This window comes from Staurois parvus, unplaced genomic scaffold (assembly GCF_062004578.1).
Source record: "Staurois parvus isolate SC_StPar_1 unplaced genomic scaffold, SC_StPar_1.0 ptg000574l, whole genome shotgun sequence".
In the NCBI taxonomy this organism is placed as follows: domain Eukaryota; kingdom Metazoa; phylum Chordata; class Amphibia; order Anura; family Ranidae; genus Staurois; species Staurois parvus.
The window spans coordinates 2,394,948-2,417,881 of record NW_028318370.1 but is presented as its reverse complement, the minus strand read 5'-3'; the positions used below and the strand labels follow the sequence as shown (position 1 = coordinate 2,417,881).

Sequence of the window (22,934 nt, the reverse complement as noted above, 5' to 3'; positions counted from 1 at the left end):
GCTGTCACAAGGAATCTAAATGTCCATGACCGCAATAGGCATGTGACAGGTACTCTTTAGGGAGAAATCTGGGGTCTATAAGACCTGAAATCCAAAACAATTGAAACGAAGATTGTTGTTTCGGAATGCTTTTATTTTTTTTAAAAATGGCGCAGTTTACTTCTGTGTAAACTGGAAGTGATGTCAGGTCATCGCTTCTGGTTTACTATAAAGGAGAGCCAATTAAAGCTGATCACAGCCGTTGCATGCGTCAGCTCGTCTCTCAGGTCTCCCGGTGGGACGGGAGAGCCTGAGAGAGTGGTGGAGGGCGGAGGGAAGGGGAATGTCCCCTCCCACTGCTTGTAATAGGAATCTAGTGGCTGGAAAGCCGCTCCGATTGCTATTACAAGAGAGCTGACCACCAGCTCTAAAATAACGATACTGGGGTGATGCCTGCAGCGGCACCGAGTAAATAGACACCAAACATGTCATGCATTAAAATTCTGCAATGGCGACAGTGTAAATTTTACTATTCATAGGTGATGGTTTAAAAGGCTTTACAGGTTACCACTTTAGATTTACAGAGGAGGTCTGGTGATAGAATCGCTGCCCATGATCTGAAGCAGTGGCAGGCATCACTCTGCTATAAATACTGAAAGTCCAGAGACATTCTGATCAGGGGCAGACTGACAACTCATGGGGCCCCCGGGCAATAGGGGATCATGGGGCCCCTATGTCCTTGCCCAAACTCAAAAAAGCCTATGAAAAAGGTACCAGGGGCATCTCATGGGGCCCCTTACTGACCCCAGCCCTCGGGCAGTGCCCGAGTTTCCAAATGGTCAGTCCGCCCCTGGTTCTGATACATCAGCCACAGAACCTGTGTAATTATTATGGGTTCTGTTTTAAAGGGATGAGGTGGTAACCCTAGGTTCCTGTCTCTAAAAGATGACATCTGACTGGTCACCATGGACTACAACATCAGTGCAGTTCTTGGCTGTGTTCACAAATGTCTGACACAGTTTGGAAACTTGGGCACTGCCCAAGGGCCCAGGGTCAGTAGGGGGCCCCATGAGATGCCCCTGGTACCTTTTTCATAGGCTTTTTTGAGTTTGGGCAAGGACACAGGGGCCCCATGATCCTATTGCCCGGGGGCTCGATGAATTGTCAGTCCGCCCCTGGACACAGATCAGCCCCTGCTGCAGCCTCCCACCTTCTGACTTGCTACAAAGTTACGGTGTTGCTGTCTGATCAGGCCACCTTAAGGCTAGGTTCATAACTATGCAGTTTGTGTTTTGATCCACTTCTGCATTACGCTTTTTGGTGCGTTTTTGCAACTTTTTTGATACGTTTCGCGTTTTTACATTTTTTTTCATGTTGCTAGGCAGATTTAAAGCACAAAACGTATCAAAAATGCAGCAAAAACGCACTATATGCTTTTCTGCAGCCTTTCAATTGAAGTCTACAGAACCAAAAACGCAACTTTTGCGTTCACAAAAGTCCCTGACCCTTTCCAAAAAACGCCCCAGGTGAAAACGCGCAGATGTGAACGTGTCCCATAGGAAATCATGTTAAATGGACTGTAGTGCGTTTCTGCAAAACGCTGCGTTAAAGTCTTAGGTGTGAACTTAGGGTAACATTTGGGTATAGCAGAAACGGAGGTAAAATGCATGTGGTTTGAGTGCATTTGGGTGACATTCTAGAGGGAGATCTCACCATTATTGCACACTGATTATAGGAGTACAGTGAAGAGAACGGTTTATGGACACTTATTGAACTTTATTCATTGCGCTGCACTATTATTATTTATATTGGTTTATGTACATGAAGTGATATTCTACATTTTGGTTGATTATTTATTCATATTGTTAATAGGTCACAGTGATTGCACTGACTGTTCACATTTATATTTCTTATAGGTGCTAATATGCCCATTGCAAAAGTGCAGTGTATGTGATGTGCAGGGGCGGACTGACAACTCATGGTGCCCCTGGGCAATAGGGGATCATGGGGCCCCTGTGTCCTTGCCCAAACTCAAAAAAACCTATAAACTCCTGATTCCAGGTCACATGATTGCTGTAATAGCCTCTGGTAACTGTGAAGCCCGCCCCCCCTTAATTTTTTTTTTTTTCTGTCTGAATGGAGGAGAGAAATACATTGTATCTCTCTCTCCTTGCAGAGAGGAAAAACAACTGTAAAAAAAAAAAGATAAATAAATATTAAAAAATAAAATAAAAAATAAAGAAAAAAATACCTGAATCAAAGTTTGATCTAGTTCAGTGCCATGTGTTTGGGTCAAGGTCAGGGTCAATGGTCAGGATTTTGTTTTTTGTAATTGGTATCAGTGTCAGTGTGTTTTAGGTAAAAAAAAAAACAAAAAATAAAATTCACACTATTATTTCTGGGCTGTAGTACAGGTACCAGGGCCGGACTGACAACTCATGGGGCCCCTGGGCAATAGGGGATCATGGGGCCCCTGTGTCCTTGCCCAAACTCAAAAAAGCCTATGAAAAAGGTACCAGGGACATCTCATAGGACCCCTACTGACCCCGGGCCCTCGGGCAGTGCCCAAGTTTCCAAATGGTCAGTCCGCCCCTGGTGATGTGTAATACAGATGTTTTTTCCCTCTTCCAGCTTCTGCTGGCATTGCTCTCCAGGCTGCTAGAAAGGTCCCCAGTGAAGTGCACTTGGTGTCACTCCACCGGGGACAACAGAAGAAGCATCCCTTTGCAGCTGCCTGCTTTCTCTGCTGGAAGCACTATGATGCTCTGGGATGGCGAGTTGCCGACCCCAGGTATGCTCTTCCCTGGTTTGAGCCACATCACAGGGCTGCACGGGCCACAGGCTGAGCACCTCTGCTCTAACTGATACATTTGCACTTGTTCTGTTGAAAAACAACATACTTTAAGGCTGGATCATCAGGTAAAAATAAGAGAAAGAACACCTAAAAAAAAAAACAACAAAAAACGAATGCACACATCACATCTATGAATTGGTAATCTGCAATATAATTAATGTTTGCTTTTGGGTTTAATTTGGGTTTAGCTGTTTTTCTACCATTGCACTTGTGTAGAAGATTGGTCAGGGGTGGCCTGGTTTTACCCTCAAATTTTAATTGTTTCTTTGGTGCTTTCAGTAATGTTTGTACTTTTTGTACTTTTATTATGTTTTGTTGGAAGTAGAAATTTAATAAAATAGTAAAAAAAAACAAACTGCTTTACCCAACTGAAGCCAGGGCTTTTTTTCTCAGAGAATAGGTACAGGAACTCCCCCCTTCTAAATTATATCTTGTCTGTGCCCCCCTACCCACCTCTGAGCACAGTCCCTTGGTTCTACCCTTACCCAGGGGTGTATTTACCACAAGGCATTTGCCTAGGGCGGAATTTTTCAGGGGGGCAGCAGCATTTTTCAGGGGGGCAGCGCCGTCCCAAAAAGAAGTAAAGGGAGAAGGGACACAGGCAGCATGGGGGCCAAGTGGGATCTGAGAGAGGTTGCAGGCTGCTTGATGGTGCATGTAGAGCCTGACTCTTGTTCCCAGGGATGTCCGGAGCTGTGAAGGTGAGTGTCTTATCTCTTGTCAGGGTGGGGGGTTGCCAGTGTATGGGGGGTGGTGGTAGTAGAAGGCTGTCTCGGGAGGGGGCGGGGGTGTTGTTGGTCAATGTTAGCCTCCCTTCATGGGGGAGGCGGGTGTTGGCCGGTGTCAGGGTCTTTCCATGGGGGGAGCCAATGTGTGTGTTGCCTAGGGCAGCACGGAACCTAAATACACCACTGCCCTTGCCAGTGTATGGGGGGTGGTGGTAGTAGAAGGCTGTCTTGGGAGGGGGCGGGGGGGGGCTGGGGTGTTGTTGGTCAATGTTAGCCTCCCTTCATGGGGGAGGCGGGTGTTGGCTGGTGTCAGGGTCTTTCCATGGGGGGAGCCAATGTTTGTGTTGCCTAGGGCAGCACGGAACCTAAATACACCACTGCCCTTACCCACCTCCCAGTACCGCTCCTTTAGAGAATATACAGCCAAGTATCATTTTGTGGTGCTATGTAATTTATATAAAATGTGTTGATGATAGCAAGAAAAGCAGTAAGATAGATCCCCTGTAGCCAGCAGCATTAGTCGCCCCCCCAAGCAAAAAAATACCACCCCAGCAAAAATAGACCCCCAGCAGCAACAACAGATCTCACAGCAGCAGCCAACAACAATAGACCCCTCCCTTAACAGTAGGTCCTTTCCAGCAACAATAGACCCCCACCAGCAACAACAGACCTCCCCAGCACAATAGACCACCGTGCAAAAACAGATCCCCTTCAGTGACAATAGACCCCCCCCAGCAACCAGCATCAACAGACCTTCCAACACTCCTTGTCATTACAGTTGCAAGAAAAAGTATGTGAACCCTTTAGGATTACGTGGAGTTTTGCATGAATTGGGCATAAAATGTGCTCTGAACGTCATCTAAGTCACAACAATGGAAGAACACAGTCTGCTGAACATAATACTACACAAACATTAGATGTTGCCATGGTTTAATTGCACATAACATGTAAACATTCACAGTGCAGGGAGGAAAAAGTATGTGAACCTTTGGACTTAATAACTGGTTGACCCTCCTTTGGCAGCAATAACCTCAACCAAACGTTTCCTGTAGTTGCAGATCAGACCTGCACAACAATCTGGAGTAATTTTGGACCACTCCTCTTCACAAAACTGTTTCAGTGTAGCAATATTCTTGGGATGTCTGGTGTGAATCGCTCTCTTAAGGTCATGCCACAGCATTTCAATCGGGTTGAGGTCAGGACTCTGACTGGGCCACTCCAGAAGGCGTATTCTGTGCTGTTGCAGCCATTGTTTTGTTGAATTACTTGTATGCTTTGGGTCATTGTCCTGTTGCATCACCCATCCTCTGCGGAGCTTCAGTTGACGGACAGATGGTCGTACGTTTTCCTGCAAAATGTCTTGATAAACTCTGGAATTCATTTTCCCATCAATGACAACAATCCGTCCAGGCCTTGAGGCAGCAAAGCAGCCCCAAACCATGATGCTCCCTCCGCCATGTTTCACAGTGGGGATGAGGTTTTGATGTTGGTGTGCTGTGCCTTTTTTTCTCCACACATAGTGTTGTGTGTTCTTCCCAAACAACTCAATCTTGGTTTCATCTGTCCACAGTATATTTTGCCAGTAGTGCTGTGGAACATCCAGGTGCTCTTTTTCAAACTTCAAACGTGCTGCAATATTCTTTTTGGACAGCAATGGCTTCCTCCGTGGTGTCCTCCCATGTACTCCATTCTTGTTTAATGTTTTCCTTATTGTAGATGTATCAACAAAAATGTTAGCATGTGCCAGAGATTTCTGTAGGTCTTTAGCTGACACTCTGGGATTCTTCTTTACCTTATGCAGCATTCTGCGCTGTGCTCTTGCAGTCATTCTTACAGGACAACCACGCCTAGGGAGAGTAGCAACAGTGCTAAACTTTCTCCATTTGTATACAGTCTGTCTTACCGTGGACACATGAACATCAAAGCTTTTGGAGATACTTTTGTAACCCTTTCCAGCTTCATGCAAGTCAACAATTCTTGATCGTAGGTCTTCTGAGAGCTCTTTTCTGCGAGGCATGGTTCACATCAGACAGTGCTTCTTGAAACCAGTAAACCCAAAACAGGTGTGTGTTTTTTAAGGGCAGGACAGCTGTCAGCAACACATCCAATATCATCACACTGATTGGAGTCAAGGTTGGCTCACTCCTGGCTCCAATTATCTCTGGGAGAAGTCATTAAGCTAGGGCCTCACATACTTTTTCCTCCCTACACTGTGAATGTTTACATGTTATGTGCAATTAAACCATGGCAACATCTAATGTTTGTGTAGTATTATGTTTAGCAGACTGTGTTCTTCTATTGTTGTTACTTAGATGACGTTCAGAGCACATTTTATGCCCAATTCATGCAAAACTCCACGTAATCCCAAGGGGTTCACATACTTTTTCTTGCAACTGTATATACATTCAGTACTGAATGTGCCTGTACTGTGTTACCCCCACGTTCCCGCTGGCCCAGATCACGATCAGCGGGTTGCCGACCCTGGTTTGAGGTGGTGAGCCACATCACAGGGCTGCACGGGCCACAGGCTGAGCACCCCTGCTCTAACTGATACATCTGCAAGACAACTTGTTCTGTTGAAAAACAACATTCTTTAAGGTTGGATCATCAAGTAAAAATATGAGAAAGAACACCTAAGAAAAAAAAAAAGGAATGCACACATCACATCTATGAATTGGTAAGCTGCAATATAATTAATGTTTGCTTTTGGATTTAATTTGGGTTTAGCTGTTTTTCTACCATTGCACTTGTGTAGAAGATTGGTCAGGGGTGGCCTGGTTTTACCCTCAAATTTTAATTGTCTTCATTGGTACTTTCAGTAATTTTGTATGTTTGTACTTTTTGTACTTTTATTATGTTTTGAGGAAGTAAAAATGTAATAACATTTAAAAAAAATGACTGCTTTACCCAACTGAAGCCAGGGATTTTTTTCTCAGAGAATAGCTACAGGAACTCCCCCCTTCTGAATTACATCTTGTCTGTGCCCCCCTACCCACCCCTGAGCACAGTCCCTTGGTTCTACCCTTACCCACCTCCCAGTACTGCTCCTTATAGAGAATACACAGCCAAGTATCATTTTGTGGTGCTATGTAATTTATATGAAATGTGATGATAGCAAGAAAAGCAGTAAAATAGATCCCCTGCAGCCAGCAGCATTAGTCCCCCCAAGCAACAAAATACCATCCCATAAACATAGACCCCCAGCAGCAACAACAGATCCTTATAGAGAATACATAGCCAAGTATAATTTTGTGGTGCTATGTAATTTATATGAAATGTGTTGATGATAGCAAGAAAAGCAGTAAAATAGATCCCCTGCAGCCAGCAGCATTAGCCCCCCCCCCAAGCAACAAAATACCACCCAGAAACATAGACCGCCCAGCAGCAACAAAAGATCCTTATAGAGAATACACAGCCAAGTATAATTTTGTGGTGCTATGTAATTTATATGAAATGTGTTGATGATAGCAATAAAAGCAGTAAAATAGATCTCCTGCAGCCAGCAGCATTAGTCCCCCCCAAGCAACAAAATACCACACGAGAAAGATAGACCCCCAGCAGCAACAACAGATCCTTATAGAGAATACACAGCCAAGTATAATTTTGTGGTGCTATGTAATTTATATGAAATGTGTTGATGATAGCAGGAAAAGCAGTAAAATATATCCCCTGCAGCCAGCAGCATTAGTGCCCCACAAGCAACAAAATACCACCCCAGCAAAAATAGACCCCCAGCACCAACAACAGATCTCCCAGCAGCAGCCAACAACAATTTACCCCTTCTTTTAACAGTAGATCCTTTCCAGCAACAATAGATTCCCCACCAGCAACAACAGACCTCTCCAGCATAATAGAGCACCATGCAAAAACAGATCCCCTCCAGTGACAATAGATCCCTCAGCAACCAGCATCAACAGACCTTCCAACAACCCTTGTCATTATATACATTCAGAACCAGGGGCGGACTGACCATTTGGAAACTCGGGCACTGCCCGAGGGCCCGGGGTTAGTAGGGGGCCCCATGAGATGCCCCTGGTACCTTTTTCATAGGCTTTTTTGAGTTTGGGCAAAGACACAGGGGCCCCATGATCCCCTATTTCCCGGGGGCCCCGTGAGTTGTCAGTCCGCCCCTGTTCAGAACTGAAGGTGCCCCCCCACGTACCCGCTGAAAAAAAGGCCCTGATTGAACCCATGTTATGTTGTCTGGTATTCTTCTGTCAAGTGGGTACAGGATGGGTCTGTAGCTGCCAAATCCCTTAGCTGTGTGCATTTGAATGAAGGAGCTTTGAACAATTTCCTGGCTGTGAATTGACATATACTCGAAAGTAGCACAAGCACGCTGAACCACATTGCACCTAAAAGCCTCTTAAAAGCGTTAAGAGGCATCAAAACACACTCATTGAAAATGCTGGTAAAACAGATGTCTTTTCTGAATGCATAGGTATGAATGGCCCAGACACCGCGCAGAGCAGCGTGACTCCATCTCCCGCATCTTCATCAGTTTTGCATTAATCTCTTTACAGAAAACAAGGAAAATGACGAATCGTCCAAGTGCCATCCTCTTCTCCCTGTGAAATATCTCATTATCGTCCTCTTCGCCGTCCTCGTTATTGCTCTGGCGATTGCTACGGGCCTGATTGGTGAGTGTTATTCATTATTTAGTGGTGTCTCCATTAAATTGTCAAGGATTAAATGTTTTACAATCCTCTTGAAAGGAAGAATAGAGACAGTTAGCGTCCTCTTTTTCATTAAGCAGAGCAGGCTGACCTTTCTCACCTTCGCCGTCTGACGGGCGCAATGAATGGCCGATGGCTTGATAGCTTGTTTATCTGTGTATTAATGGCTTAATTGGACAGTAGGCATTCATTACGGCGGATAACTTTGCTGCACTTTCTGTACTCGGTAAATAGGCAGCGTCAAGCGGTTGCCACGTCTGGTCCCTGTACAATTTAGGCGCGCATTAATCTTCTCCAGGTCCCTTTGCAAGCTGCAGAGTTCAGATCGGAGCAAGTGCAGTCAGCTTAGTGGGCTTTATAAAAGTGTCATAAACAACGGTTTAGACTTCTCCAGAGGAAAAGGGGCACTTGGCTTCTCCAGAGCTCTGGATTGTCTAAAACTAGTGCGGGAAAATCAGTTATGCTTACAGGATATCAGAACTTAGAAGGTATTTGTGGGCATTTAAATGGGTTCATTGCAATTTACACAATTATAAAGACTTAGTTCTTAGCAAGCACGAATGGTCCTCTACACCCTTGCATGCATTTATGGTAAATTTACGATATGGATAGGTGGGGTCAGTGTCAACAGTGTATCATAGACCCCCACCTTACTGTATCCCAGGTGAATGCTAGCAGTCGGTGGGGGTAAGATAGAACCATTGAGTGTATCCTAATGGCTGGAAGGCGCTGTATGCCCGCCAGACCCTGTTTCTCCATATCCCAAGCTAAGTGCAAACAGTGGAGAGAATAGTTCAGCTACTGCCTGGTCCCTTAGTACTGAGGATGTTTCAGGTTGGCCAGCTCTTGGCATTTCTACTCCTTTAGGTATTGTCCTATGAAACATTAGCTTTTAGTGGACAGTATTTCTTTAACCCTAACACTAACCTTTAACTCTAACAATATCACTCCCTTTACCCTTCTTGTAACCCAAACTAACTATCCCTGTAATCCTAACACTAACCCCCTATAACCCTATCCCAAACCCTTCCTACAATCCAAACTAACTAACCCTAACTAATCATCCCTGTAACCCTAACACTAACCCCCCTATAGCCCTAACCCTTCCTGTAACCAAAACAAACTATCCCTGTAACCCTAACACTAACCCCCTATAACCCTAGCCCAAACCCTTCCTACAATCCAAACTAACTAACCCTAACTAATCATCCCTGTAACCCTAACACTAACCCCCCTATAGCCCTAACCCTTCCTGTAACCAAAACTAACTATCCCTGTAACCCTAACACTAACCCCCTATAACCCTAGCCCAAACCCTTCCTACAATCCAAACTAACTAACCCTAACTAATCATCCCTGTAACCCTAACACTAACCCCCCTATAACCCTAACCCTTCCTGTAACCAAAACTAACCATCCCTATAACCCTAACCGCCTTCCTCCTTGTATCTCTAACCCTCTATTTCCTGTAAACCTAATTCTAACCCTCCGTGGAACCCTAACATTAACCCACCCCAACACTATCCCTTCATGTAAGCCTGACTAGACATCTCTGTAACTATTGCATTCACCCTCCTTGTAGCCTTATGGGGTGTGCAGGGAGGGGTAGCACCTCTGGTGTAAGGCAGGTTGTGTCCTTTCAGGGCAGCTCGTCCACCTTTGGTCCCCACCTGTCACTCAGCTCTCACCTGAGGCTCCTAGTAGCTGTAGCATGTGCAGTGGCCACACCCCGGGAAACATCTTTAACAAGCTGGCCAAACCAGGTTGAGAGTAGCCGTTGGGTCATTGTCCTTTGGTGAGATAGGGACTTGTCTATCCCAAGGATGTGAAGACAGATTCCAGCGGATTGAACTGATGAAACCTACTAGAATAGGACAACATTCATGAAGGCGGTCTCCACAAGTGATGTGGTACGCTAAGAGCATGGCAAGACGCAAAAGGCGCCCTGGTCAACCATTTGCACCCAGCCCATCCCCAACTGTCTTGGCTTTTGTCCTTCCATTGGAGAAAAATGGAATCTGGGAAGAGAGAGTGAGGCTGACTATGCACACTTCTCCCTCACTTTAATCCAATTCATGCACAAGTCTTGACATCCGCCAACTCCCACCAAAGTCCTGTGGCGATGGGTGAGCAACGAAGCAGCAGGTGTGGATACACTGGGAGCTGTAGCCGTGGACCTGCACACAGGCGGCACAGGTCTAATGGTCATTTTTCTGATGACCGCAGCAACAGCTGGATTCGGCGTCTACCTGAGTGACTGAGCAGCCCTCTTTAGGACCACACTGCTCACCTCCGTAGCAAGAAGAAGGGGCTAGAAAAGGTGCCCTAAACATTGTTGCTTCACAGAACCCTGGCCAGCTTACCACAGCTGGAGGGGATCCTATTTCATGCGGTCGAATAACATAACTTCAAAGAAAAGGTGACACCACTCACTATTGGCACATGGAACGTACACATTCTTCAAGACAACCCCTCAGCAGATCGACCAGAAAGAAGAACAGCCCTGGTCGCCAGAGAGCTCACGAGATTCAAGATTGATGTTGCGGCCTTGTGTGAAGCTTGTCTAGCCAACGAAGGTCAGCTTACAGAAACAGGAGGCGGTTATACCTTCTTCTGGTGTGGACACAGCAGTAATGAACGCTGTGCATCTGGAGTTGGCTTTGCGATTAAGAATCATCTTGTCCGCAAACTTGCCAGTCTTCTCAAGGACGTGAAAGACTGACTCACGACACTGCATTTCCCACTACTGAGAGGAAAATGAGCAACACTGATCAGCTCCTATGCACCTATGCAAGTTTTATGAAGATCTCGATGCCCTACTCTCATCCATGAAGCGCACCAACAGGCTGATTCTACTTAATGATTTCAATGCGAGAGTAGGATCCGATCACTCTGCCTGGGATGGCGTCATTGGAAAAAATGGAATCGGCAAATGTAACAGCAATGGCATATTACTACTGAAGACATGTGCAGCTCACGATCTGCTCATCACCAATACCATCTTTCGCCTGCCCCCTCGCAAAAAGACATTCTGGATGCATCCACGCTCCAAGCACTGGAATCTTATTGATTATGTCATCATGCAAAGGAAAGACAGACAGGATGTAAAGGTGACCAAGGCCATGCTGAGTGCTGACTGTTGGACCGACCACAGGCTCAACTCCAAATTAAGCTTTCACATTAAGCCAAAGAGACATTCGCAGAGAAACAAATCTGTGATGAAACAAATTAACGTCAGTAAACTGAGGAACCCCAACACAGCAGCTTCACTAGCAGAAGATCTTGACAACTAACTTTCAGAGCTGCAATTAGAGGGAAATGCTGACTGGGACTGGGAACTCTTCCTGGATATTGTGCACGCTTCTGCACTAAAGGTTCTTGGACCCTTACACAGGAAACACCAGGACTAGTTTGACGAAAATGATGATGAGATCAAGATCCTACTTGCTGAGAAGCACCGCCTTTATCTTGCTTATCAGAACAACCCGTCATCAACAGCTAAGAAAAATGCCTTCAACAACACTCGCAGAACCGTACAGAGCAAGTTTTGCAAGATGCAGGACTCCTGGTTGAGTGCCAAAGCAAATAAAATTCAGAAGTTTGCTGATAGAAATGATGCCAAATGGTTCTAAGAAGCCCTCAGATCCTTGTACGGACCTCAGCCCTCAGGGAGCTCCCCTCTACTAGACTCATATGGTGCAGCTCTCATTACTGAGAAGACTCTGATCCTACAGCATTGGGACAAGCACTTCCAATCTGTACTGAACTGCCCATCTTCCATTAACAACAAGGCGATCGACAGAATGCCCCAGGCGGATATTAACCACAGCCTGGATGCCCCACCAACAAAGACTGAAACCCTACCAGCTATCAGCCAGCTGTCCAGTGGCAAGGCCCCAGGATCTGATGCTGTCCCAGCAGAAGTTTACAAAGATGGCGGTGCAGTGCTTGTCGATAGACTCACTCTGCTGTTCCAGTCCTTCTGAAATCAAAGATCCATTCCTCAGGAACTGAAAGATGCGTCCATCGTACATCTCTAAAAGAAGAAAGGGAATCAACAAGTCTGCGATAATCATAGAGGAATATCACTGCTTTCCATCGCAGGCAAGATCCTTGCACGAGTGTTGCAGAACCGCCTGATTGACCACCTGGAACAGGGTTTGTTACCCAAGACACAGTGTGGTTTCCGCAAAGAGCGGGGCACTGTGGACATGATCTTCGCAGCCTGACAGCTCCAAGAGAATTGTCAAGAGCAGAACCGTGAATTGTACACCACCTTCGTGGATCTCACCAAGGCTTTGACACTGTCAATCACGAAGGTCTGTGGAGCATCATGTCAAAGTTTGGATGCCTTGGCAGATTCATCCTAATGGTACGTCAGTTCAACAACGGCATGATGGCTCGTGTTTTGGACCACAAAGAAGTTTCAGAGGCGTATCCTGTTACAAACGGCGTCAAGCAAAGTTGTGTGCTGGCACCGGCCCTTTTCAGCATAATGTTTTCAGCCATGCTGCCAGACGCCTTCCAGAACAATTCCCTGGGAGTTAGCCTGAGATACAGGACCAATGGGAAACTGTTCAACCTGAGAAGACTCCAGGCTGTTACCAAGGTAAAGGAGACTGTGCTGCGAGACCTCCTTTTTGCTGATGACTGTGCTCTGAATGCTGGATCAGAGCAGGAAATGCAAGCCAGTGTGGACAAATTTGCTGCATTCATCAACACAAAGAAGACCAAAGTGATGCATCAGCCAGCCCTGAAAGCCCAACACCAAGAGCCCACCATCACAGTGAAGGGACAAAAGCTGCAAGCAGTGAACCAATTTACATACCCTGGCAGCACCCTATCCCGCGCAGTGACAATTGACAACGAGGTGGCCTGCAGAATAGCCAAGACAAGTTCTGCATTTAGCAGACTACTGACCATCGTGTGGGACCGCCGTGGAATAAGCCTTGCCACAAAGCTCAAAGTCTACTGATCAGTAGTGCTAGTGATGTATGCCAGTGAGACTTGGACTTTATACAGGAGGCATGCTAGGCAATTGAACCACATGACCTGCCTCTGCAGACTTCTAAGGATCTGTTGGCAGGACAAGATGCCAGACAGAGAAGTCCTCTCCAGAGCAGGCCTGCCATCAGTTCACACCCTCCTGATGAAAGCCCAGGCATGCTGGGCAGGCCATGTTGCAAGGATGCCAGACCAACGCATGCCTAAGATGCTCCCCTATGGTGAGCTGTCTCAAGGAAAGCGATCACACGGGGGACAAAAGAAGTGATACAAAGACACATTGAAAACCTCCTTCAAGTCCCTGGATATTGACATCACCTCCTGGGAAACGCTGGCACAAGATCGATCGACATGGCGCACATTGATCCGCTAATGCTGCCAGACATTTGAGGAGAGAATAAAAACCATAGCACAAGAGAAGCGAGCACTCCGCAAAGCCAGAGCTGCAAATGCTGCAACAGTGGTGCCCACATATGTCTGTGGCAGAACATTTTGTGCCCATATAGGCCTTACCAGCCACCTACAGACAGGCCGTGGACAGCTGATTAGCTGTTAGATGTCAATGTCCTCTTCGAACACGATGGACGAACATCATCAGCCTTAGCACTATGCCTTCTATTAACCCTACATCCCTGTAACCCTAGCAATAACCTCCCTTTCTGTAGTCCAACCCTTACTGCAATCTTAACCTTATTCCATCCTGTAACCCTAATACTAATCCTCTTGGTAACCCTAATACTAATCCTCTTGGTAACCCTAACACTAACCTTCCCTGCATCCCTAACATTATCTCTTCTGGTTAATCCCCAGACTACCCTTCCCTGTAACTCCAGCACTATCCCTCTGTGTAAAGCGAACACTATCCCTCCCTGTAGCCCTTCCTCTCTGTTCCCCCAACACTATCGCTCTCTGTTACCCTAACATTATCCCTCACCGAAACCCCAACACTATCACTCTCTGTAACCCTAACACTAACCCTCCAAGTAATCCCAGCACTATCCCTCATTGTAACCCCAACACTATCACTCTCTGTAACCCTAACACTAACCCTCCAAGTAATCCCAGCACGATAGAGTTGTAACTCCAACTCTATCGCCCTCTGTTACCCTAACATTATCCCTCCCTGAAATCCCAGCACTATCTCTCATTGTAACCCCAACACTATCACACTCTGTAACCTTCACAATAACCCTCCCTTTACCCTAATATTATCCCTCCCTGGAACCCCAACACTAACCCTCCATGTAACCCCAACACTATCCCTCCCTGAAAACCAAAAACTATCATTCTTTGTAACCGTAACACTAATCCTCCCTGTAACCCCAATGCTATCTCTCTGTGTAACCCTAACACTCCCCCTCCCTGTAACCAGGGGTGGACTGACCATTTGGAAACTCGGGCTCTGCCCGAGGGCCCAGGGTCAGTAAGGGGCCTATGAGATGCCCCTGGTACATTTTTCATAGGCTTTTTTGAGTTTGGGCAAGGACACTTGGGCCCTATTGCCCAGGGGCCCCATGAGTTGTCAGTCCGCCCCTGCCTGTAACCCTAACGCTCCCCCTCTCTGTAACCCTAACACTTTTTCATTTTGTAACCCTAACACAAGCCCTCCTTATAGCCTTAACCACTTCAATACCGGGGCATACCCGGGCAAGTGAAGTGAACTGGAAGAGAGGTGGGAAAAAAGGAAATTTACACTGACTTTTTTCCCACCTCTCTTCCAGTTCACTTCACTTGCCCGGGAAAAATACGCTGCCAATCCTCTTCCATGTGTATTCAGAAATCAAAGCGATGTGATGGAGTTTACGACTGTCCGGATGGAGATGATGAACTTAGATGTGGTAAGTGGAATGAGATTTATACATTTAAACAACGTGTTGCTTGGTAATGGAGGTCTTAGGATGAAGAATGCTGCATGAGAAGAACATTTTCCCTTAAAAGCGGACTTTTCATAAAAAATGAAAGGTTTGTTGCACTCAGAACCCAGGACCCAAAAAATAAAATAAATCCAATGAGAAGGGAGTTGCAGTAGTCAAGTCGAGAGATGATCAGGGAGTAGGCTAGGAGTTTTTTTGGTGTCACTGCTTAGGAAGGGGTTTATTTTGGAGATGGTGCGTAGAGAGTGATTGGATGTGGGGCCGAAAGGATAGTTCAGAGTCCAGGACAACACCTAGCATAGGTAGGAGAATACAAGGTCAAGGGTGTTGCTGTCAGAGTAAGGGTGCTGTTGGTCAATGTCAGGCTCTTTCCACAAGAGGGGGAAGGGAGGGGGGTGTTGGTGTTCATGGGGGCAGATGACTTTTGTGTTGCCTAGGGCAGCACAAAACCTAAGTACACCAATGGCCCCAGCATCCTGCAGGTTTTATTGGCATGTGGGTTTAGCATTAGCAGGAGTTGGTGATTGCAGTAATAGGGAGGGGACAGAAGTGAAGGTGATATAAATACAGATTGTGGGGTATAGAAGAGGGGTGAAGGAAGGAGAGTTTATGGAGAAAGGACACAACTGTCAGAAGAAGTGGTAGAGAGCACATTTTATAGAGAGGAAGTAGAGCTGAACAGGGGAACAAGGTCACTTGCAGCTTGTTTGGTGTTTTTCAAATAATTTTCCTGTGTACTTTCCCTGCATGCTATTGTTGAGGTGCAGAGCCTGAAGTGCCTCCACTTATAAAAATACCCCCACTTCTTGAAAGAACTCCATCAGCAAATATGCCCCCCCCCTGCAAATGACAAGTGTCATAAGTAGAGACTAGGCTGGTGGTAGTTCTATAGAGCTAGATCCCAAGTCCTCTACAGTATTTGAAATAGAGTAAAGTCAGTGAGCGCTTTAGAAGTTAGCTGCTGATGCACACAAAGGTAACCAAATAAAACCTCCTCAAGTCAGATAATAAAAGGTGCAGCGCTAAAATATGAAATATTAACACTTAAAAGGATAAATAAAGGTATCAAATAAAGTGGCAATTCGTGGTAAAGTGCTGGGTAAAAATCTGATAATAGCTCCAAACTTCAGTGATGTGCCAGAGGTGTAGTAAAAATACGCACTCACCAGATGCATATTTTAAATATGCATGTAAACAATATAGCCAGAGGTCCCCCTCTCAGGATGGGATGAATGAGATATGTCGTTTACGGATTCTCCTCTCTCTGGGCGGTATATAGCCTTACAGGTGTCTTCCTTGGTGGGCGCAGGTTGGATCCAGCCAGAGGTGAACACTGCTGCTGATGAGGCCTCTGGCTGGATCCAACCTGCGCCCACCAAGGAAGACATATCTCATTCATCCCATCCTGAGAGGAGGACCTCTGGCTATATTGTTTACATGCGTATTTAAAATACGCATCTGGTGAGTGCGTATTTTTACTACACCTCTGACACATCACTGAAGTTTGGCGTTATTATCAGATTTTTACCTAGTACTTTACCACGAACTGCCACTTTATTTGATAACGTTATTTACCCTTTCAAGTGTTAATATTTAATATTTTAGCGCTGCACCTTTTATTAGCTCTACAGTATTTGCACTTTTAGATATGAATTCTTAAGGCATTATACTGTAGAACGTTAGGGATCCATGACTAGAAGTGCAATGACTTTGGTAGGCAACTGTTAAGCCAAAGGGTCACAAAGCAGTGTTTTGAGGCACCATACAGTATATGACATACTGAATAAAGAAAAATCCAGATTAGTCGTAACGTCCAAGTAAGAAAGTTTGTGTAATGATAAAAAATCCATTGACAAGCCAAAATGTTTCTGGGGCTTTAGGGGGCTCCCTTTATCAGGGCATCAAACTTTCAAAAGATGAAAATATTTGGACTGTAGAGAACTCTAAGATATAGAGACTTTTAGAATTCAGAAATATTTAAGGCTGCCGTTCATGGCTGTAATTTCAACCAATAAATGCAGTTTCCATGCTTCTGTCACAACAGCTAGTTTACTTTTCCCTCTGATGACCCTTTCTTATGTTTTACTTTAGTGAGACTAAGTGGTCGGAGTGGGGTGCTGCAAGCCTATGTTGCTGGGTCCTGGAAAACAGTCTGCTCTGAAAGCTGGAATGCATTGTATGGGAATCTGACATGTAAGCAATTAGGGTTTTCCAGGTAATTAGGAATTGTTTAGTAAAGAATTGTTTTATGCTACACTGCATGATTTATTTCATTGGTGGGATAACGAGGTGGACGAGGTATAGAAGCGGAGTGGTGACGTCACGCTATCCACTTAATCTAATCAGAGAATGCTTTGCATTCATTGAGAAAACACAAAGTAGTCTCTGAATGGTGCCTGTGCCCTGCGGCCGACCTCCTGTGATCACAATGGAGGAGGACAGCTGCTCGGCACGAGACCCAGAAGCTAGTGGAGATCACTGGAGTAGCAATTCCCAATGGAGTTGTAAGGGGGATGCAAATGGTTGTGTAATGGTGCCTAGAGCACCCTCAAATCCCTGTCCCACTTCTTCTTGCTACCAGAACAAAAACCCTCCTGTTTGAGGTTTTAACCCTAAGCTCATCTCCTTGCCAGAGGCCTTCTCACGACATTCTCAGACATTGGCCTTTATATTCCAAGAAAGGAATGTCCACACAAAAAGTTAGGATTGGTGCATTTTAGTGAGGTTACTTTAAAATGGCATTACAGTCACATTACAAAGACATGTGGGCACTGACTGATCCATGACATCACTACAGGAGGGCTCTAGATAAAAGGGACCTAGCACCTGATTAAGCTATTCTCTGTTACTACACACTATTTTGAGACAAAGCCTCCTAGTGGCAGCCTAGAAAACTGCATCTACTTAAGGAGTGATTTGGAGCTTCTAGAGCAGCCTTTCTCAATGTTCTTACCTCAGAGGAGCCATTGAAATCATTTTCAGGTCTCGGGGGGTTTCCTGAGGTCATTGGGAAAAGGTCCCCTTAATTAGTGGTCAGTGGGAAAAATGTCCCTTTCAATCATTGGTCAGTGGGAAGAATGCCTCTTACATTGGTGTTCAGTGGGAAGAATGTCCTTACATTGGTGGCCAGTGGGAAGAATGTCCCTTACATTGATGATCAGTGGGAAGAATGCTCCTTACATTGGTGGCCAGTGGGAAGAATGCTCCTTACATTGGTGGCCAGTGGGAAGAATGCCCCTTACATTGGTGGCCAGTGGGAAGAATGTCCCTTTCATTGGTGGCCAGTGGGAAGAATGCCCCTTACATTTGTGGTCAGTGGGAAGAATGCCCCTTACATTGGTGGTCAGTGGGAAGAATGTCCCTTACATTGTGATCAGTGGGAAGAATGTCCCTTACATTGGTGGTCAGTGGGAAGAATGCCCCTTACATTGGTGGCCAGTGGGAAGAATGTCCCTTACATTGGTGGCCAGTGGGAAGAATGCCCCTTATATTGATGACCAGTGGGAAGAATGCCCCTTACATTGGTGGTCAGTGGGAAGAATGTCCCTTACATTGTGGTCAGTGGGAAGAATGTCCCTTACATTGGTAGTCAGTGGGAAGAATGTCCCTTACATTGGTGGCCAGTGGGAAGAATGCCCCTTATATTGATGACCAGTGGGAAGAATGCCCCTTACATTGGTGGTCAGTGGGAAGAATGTCCCTTACATTGTGATCAGTGGGAAGAATGTCCCTTACATTGTGATCAGTGGGAAGAATGTCCCTTACATTGGTGGTCAGTGGGAAGAATGCCCCTTACATTGGTGAGCAGTGGGAAGAATGCCCCTTACATTGATGGTCAGTGGGAAGAATGCTCCTTACATTGGTGGTCAGTGGGATGAATGCCCCTTAGATTGGTGGCCAGTAGGAAGAATGTCCCTTACATTGGTGGCCAGTGGGAAGAATGCCCTTACATTGGTGGCCAGTGGGAAGCATGCCCCTTACATTGATGATCAGTGGGAAGCATGTTCCTTACATTGATGATCAGTGGGAAGAATGCTCCTTACATTGGTGGCCAGTGGGAAGAATGCCCCTTACATTGGTGGCCAGTGGGAAGAATGCCCCCCTTACAAACAGCGAAAAAGATCATTGGTGTCATGCTGCAGGCTCTGCCAAATGACACTAGCCCTGGAACTATGCAGGGACGATCAGATGGGAGGTCAGTTAGTCACAACTCAAGGAAACCCTAGACACCTTTTGAGAAACCCTAAAGTTACATGGAACCCTGGTTGAGAATTGCTGTTTTGGAAGTATATGCATAGTTTCATTGGTCGAACTATGTAAAAATATCCATATCTGGAATTCTTCTTTAAAGATATAATTCATTTTGACCCCATTATCCCAATCACATTCCTGTATGTTCTAAATTGACTTTAGCTGAAAATTTTCCCATTTGTGAAGGTCCTCTTTATTTGTTCTGATATGTTGAGTTAGAACATTACATTACAATACATTAGTATTTTCTTTGCCTTTCTGGAAATATTTAAACATTTAGACTTTTTCCTAGTTGGTGACAGGAAGACAAAAAAACTTTGTAAAACTTTAGAAGGAAACAAGTGGGTGGAAAAGCAGAGAGCAGAATTATTGATGGGTCTTATTTCTTTACCAATTTGGTCTCGGTTTGTGAAGTTTGAGTAATGATAACTCATAATAATCTGTCTTTTTTGTCAGCTGTGAGATCATCGGGAGTCAGTCTGTGCCTGAGCTCATTCCCACCATTGACAGCTATGACATAAGGGAGGATGGGAAGAGGCTCCAAATTTTTGTAATCCTTCTACACATGTAGGACAATTAGAGGAATGGGACTGCTTAATGTGTTTTATTCCATAAACATATATACAGGCCTATTCAGCAAAACAGTAAGAGCAGCAAAGGGTAGAATTATTACCAACCAATCAAAATTCACTTTGTCGTGGAATGGTTTCTGTAAAGTGAATTCTGATTGGGTTACTGAGTAAGCCCAATAGCATTTCCGAAATTATATCAGGGTTTTGTAATGTTACCAGTTTAGATGTCAATAAAAAGTTTCCCTTACTTTTGAAACAGCTTTTGCTTTGCCGATTTGCTGCAGTTTTTCCTCTCTTTCTTTCTTTCTTTCTTTCTTTCTTTCTTTCTCCTTTCCTGCTCGTTCTCTTTCTTTCTTTCTTTCTTTCTTTCTTTCTTTTTCCTTTCCTGCTCGTTCTCTTTCTTTCTTTCTCCTTTCCTGCTCGTTCTCTTTCTTTCTTTCTTTCTTTCTTTCTCCTTTCCTGCTCGTTCTTTCTTTCTTTCTTTCTTTCTTTCTTTCTTTCTTTCTCTCTTTCTTTCTTTTTCCTTTCCTGCTCGTTTTCTTTCTTTCTTTCTTTCTTTCTTTCTTTCTTTCTTTCTTTCTTTCTTATTACCAACCAATCAAAATTCACTTTGTCGTGGAATGGTTTCTGTAAAGTGAATTCTGATTGGGTTACTGAGTAAGCCCAATAGCATTTCCGAAATTATATCCAGGTTTTGTAATGTTACCAGTTTAGATGTCAATAAAAATTTTCCCTTACTTTTGAAACAGCTTTTGCTTTGCCGATTTGCTGCAGTTTTTCCTCTCTTTCTTTCTTTCTTTCTTTCTTTCTTTCTCTTTCTCCTTTCCTGCTCGTTCTCTTTCTTTCTTTCTTTCTTTTTCCTTTCCTGCTCGTTCTCTTTCTTTCTTTCTTTCTCCTTTCCTGCTCGTTCTTTCTTTCTTTCTTTCTCCTTTCCTGCTCGTTCTTTCTTTCTTTCTTTCTTTCTTTCTTTCTTTCTTTCTTTCTTTCTTTCTTTCTTTCTTTCTTTCTTTCTTTCTTTCTCTCTCTCTCTCTCTCTTTCTTTCTCTCTTTCTTTCTTTTTCCTTTCCTGCTCGCTTTCTTTCTTTCTTTCTTTCTTTCTTTCTTTCTTTCTTTCTTTCCTTCCTTCCTTCCTTCCTTCCTTCCATCATGGCTATGGCTGATAGGAGCAACTACCAGGGTGCTGTACACAGCTTCCTGAGTACACATAACAGCACCCTGCCTAAGTACTCCTCTCAAGAGCGGTCAGCCCCAGGCAAGCAGTGGTCAGGCTGTTGGGAGGAATTATGAAAATATCTAAATGCCTTGATGGGTCGATGTCATTCTGGAGGAGTAGGCATTCCTAGGCAGGTTGTATTTGCATGCAGACCACCCTACGTAACACTCACATGTGATGCTGACCGTCCATGTTAGAGAGAACTGAAATCCAATGAATAAAAGGGGCAGGCCAGAAATAGGCTGGGAAGGAAAGAGCTGGATGATGCTGGATGTTCACCAGCATGGAAATGAGGTGGGCTCTATGTGGCTTGCTGCAGCTTCTAATGCAGATTGCGAGCCGCTCACAGTGTGCAGTAAAATCAGAGAAAGCAACTTCAGCACAGGAGAGGAGCCGCTACAACTGTGCAAGACTAAAGGGAAGGCTGGAGGTCAGCTTTAAACACAAGCAGTGTGAGGAGCTGAATTTGACGTGCAGAAATCATACAGGAGAGGCAGCACAAGGAGCTAAGCTGTCATGCCACAGTGTGCATGTGCTACCTAGGATCATGCAGATAGAAGGAGAGAGCACAATGACAGGGATGCTGAAGGAAAGACTGGTGTTTGGCTTTTGAGGGTCAATTAAGCTGCAGAGATGAAGGGAAGAAAGCGTCCTTGAGAAGTGACAAGACTCTTTTTAGCTCTACATGCAGCCATCTTCCTGTACAGACCCCTAATTTATTTATTTATTTCAGGTACTTATATAGCGCCGTCAATTTATGCAGCACTTTACATATATATTGTACATTCACATCAGTCCCTAACCCTCAAGGGGCGTACAATCTAAGGTCCCTAACTCACATTCATACATACACATACTAGGGACAATTTAGACAGGAGCCAATTAACCTACCAGCATGTCTTTGGAGTGTGGGAGGAAACCGGAGTACCTTGAGGAAACCCACGCAGGCACAGAGAGAACATGCAAACTCCAGGCAATTGGTGAACTGTATGCCCCCTTCTCTTCAGACAGCCCTACTAAGTACACATCTCGGACTATTAGGAAATCTGTAAAGTGTTGATGAATATGATATCCCTATAAATATATTGTAAATAATAACAGTAAGAATGACTTAATTATGAAATGTTTTGTCCTCGTTTAGTTCAGCTCATTTTAATTTTAAACATTCATTTATTGTCATGAAATTCTTGTGATTGATTGCAGTTTTGAGAGCTCCTCCTCCGTGCCTCTGCGCTCTATTGAAGAACAGTTTAGAAGAGAATTTGTGTCAGTCACCAAATCTTCAGATTCTTCTGACCAGCCAACCTTAATGCACCACGTCATCCAGCAAAGGTAAGCTGCCACAGTCAGAGAGGGGAAAAAACAAATCAATTTAAATCTAAACTTTGGGCGCAACAACTTTGATTTAAATATATTCCTCAATAGTAACAAAGGATGTAAATCCACTTTGTGAGCAGAAAATGCCTTTGCAAACTCAGATATTACCTTGCAAAATTAGCGGTGACATCATCACTGTGCTGTATGTAGCCGGTGCAGAGAGCAGAGCTATGGGAGGGACCAAACAGGCTCACACACTGCAGGCTGCCTGCAAGAAACTACAGGAGGGGCGGAGACAAGACCGGTCATCCTGCACAAGAAGGGAGAGCAGCAGTGACCGGTCTTTATTACAGGAAGTCTTACACTGGATCTGGAAGAAATATACAAAGCACAGCAGGATTCAAGGAAGAATACATGTGCCTCTTTTATTTAGACTGTATTTACTGATCCCGGAGTTCAGCTTTAA

The 22,934-nt window shown here is 44.9% G+C and overlaps 1 protein-coding gene across 1 annotated transcript in view; it reads left to right on the top strand.

The window, feature by feature from the left end:
- TMPRSS3 (transmembrane serine protease 3) overlaps positions 1-22,934 on the top strand; it is a 128,371-nt gene that overhangs the window by 41,764 nt on the left and 63,673 nt on the right. The window contains exons 3-6 of the mRNA XM_089691901.1: positions 8,085-8,201; positions 14,963-15,079; positions 17,207-17,330; positions 22,355-22,483. Of these exons, the coding sequence (XP_089548027.1) occupies positions 8,085-8,201; positions 14,963-15,079; positions 17,207-17,330; positions 22,355-22,483 (487 nt within the window). The remainder of the gene's footprint in view (positions 1-8,084; positions 8,202-14,962; positions 15,080-17,206; positions 17,331-22,354; positions 22,484-22,934) is intronic.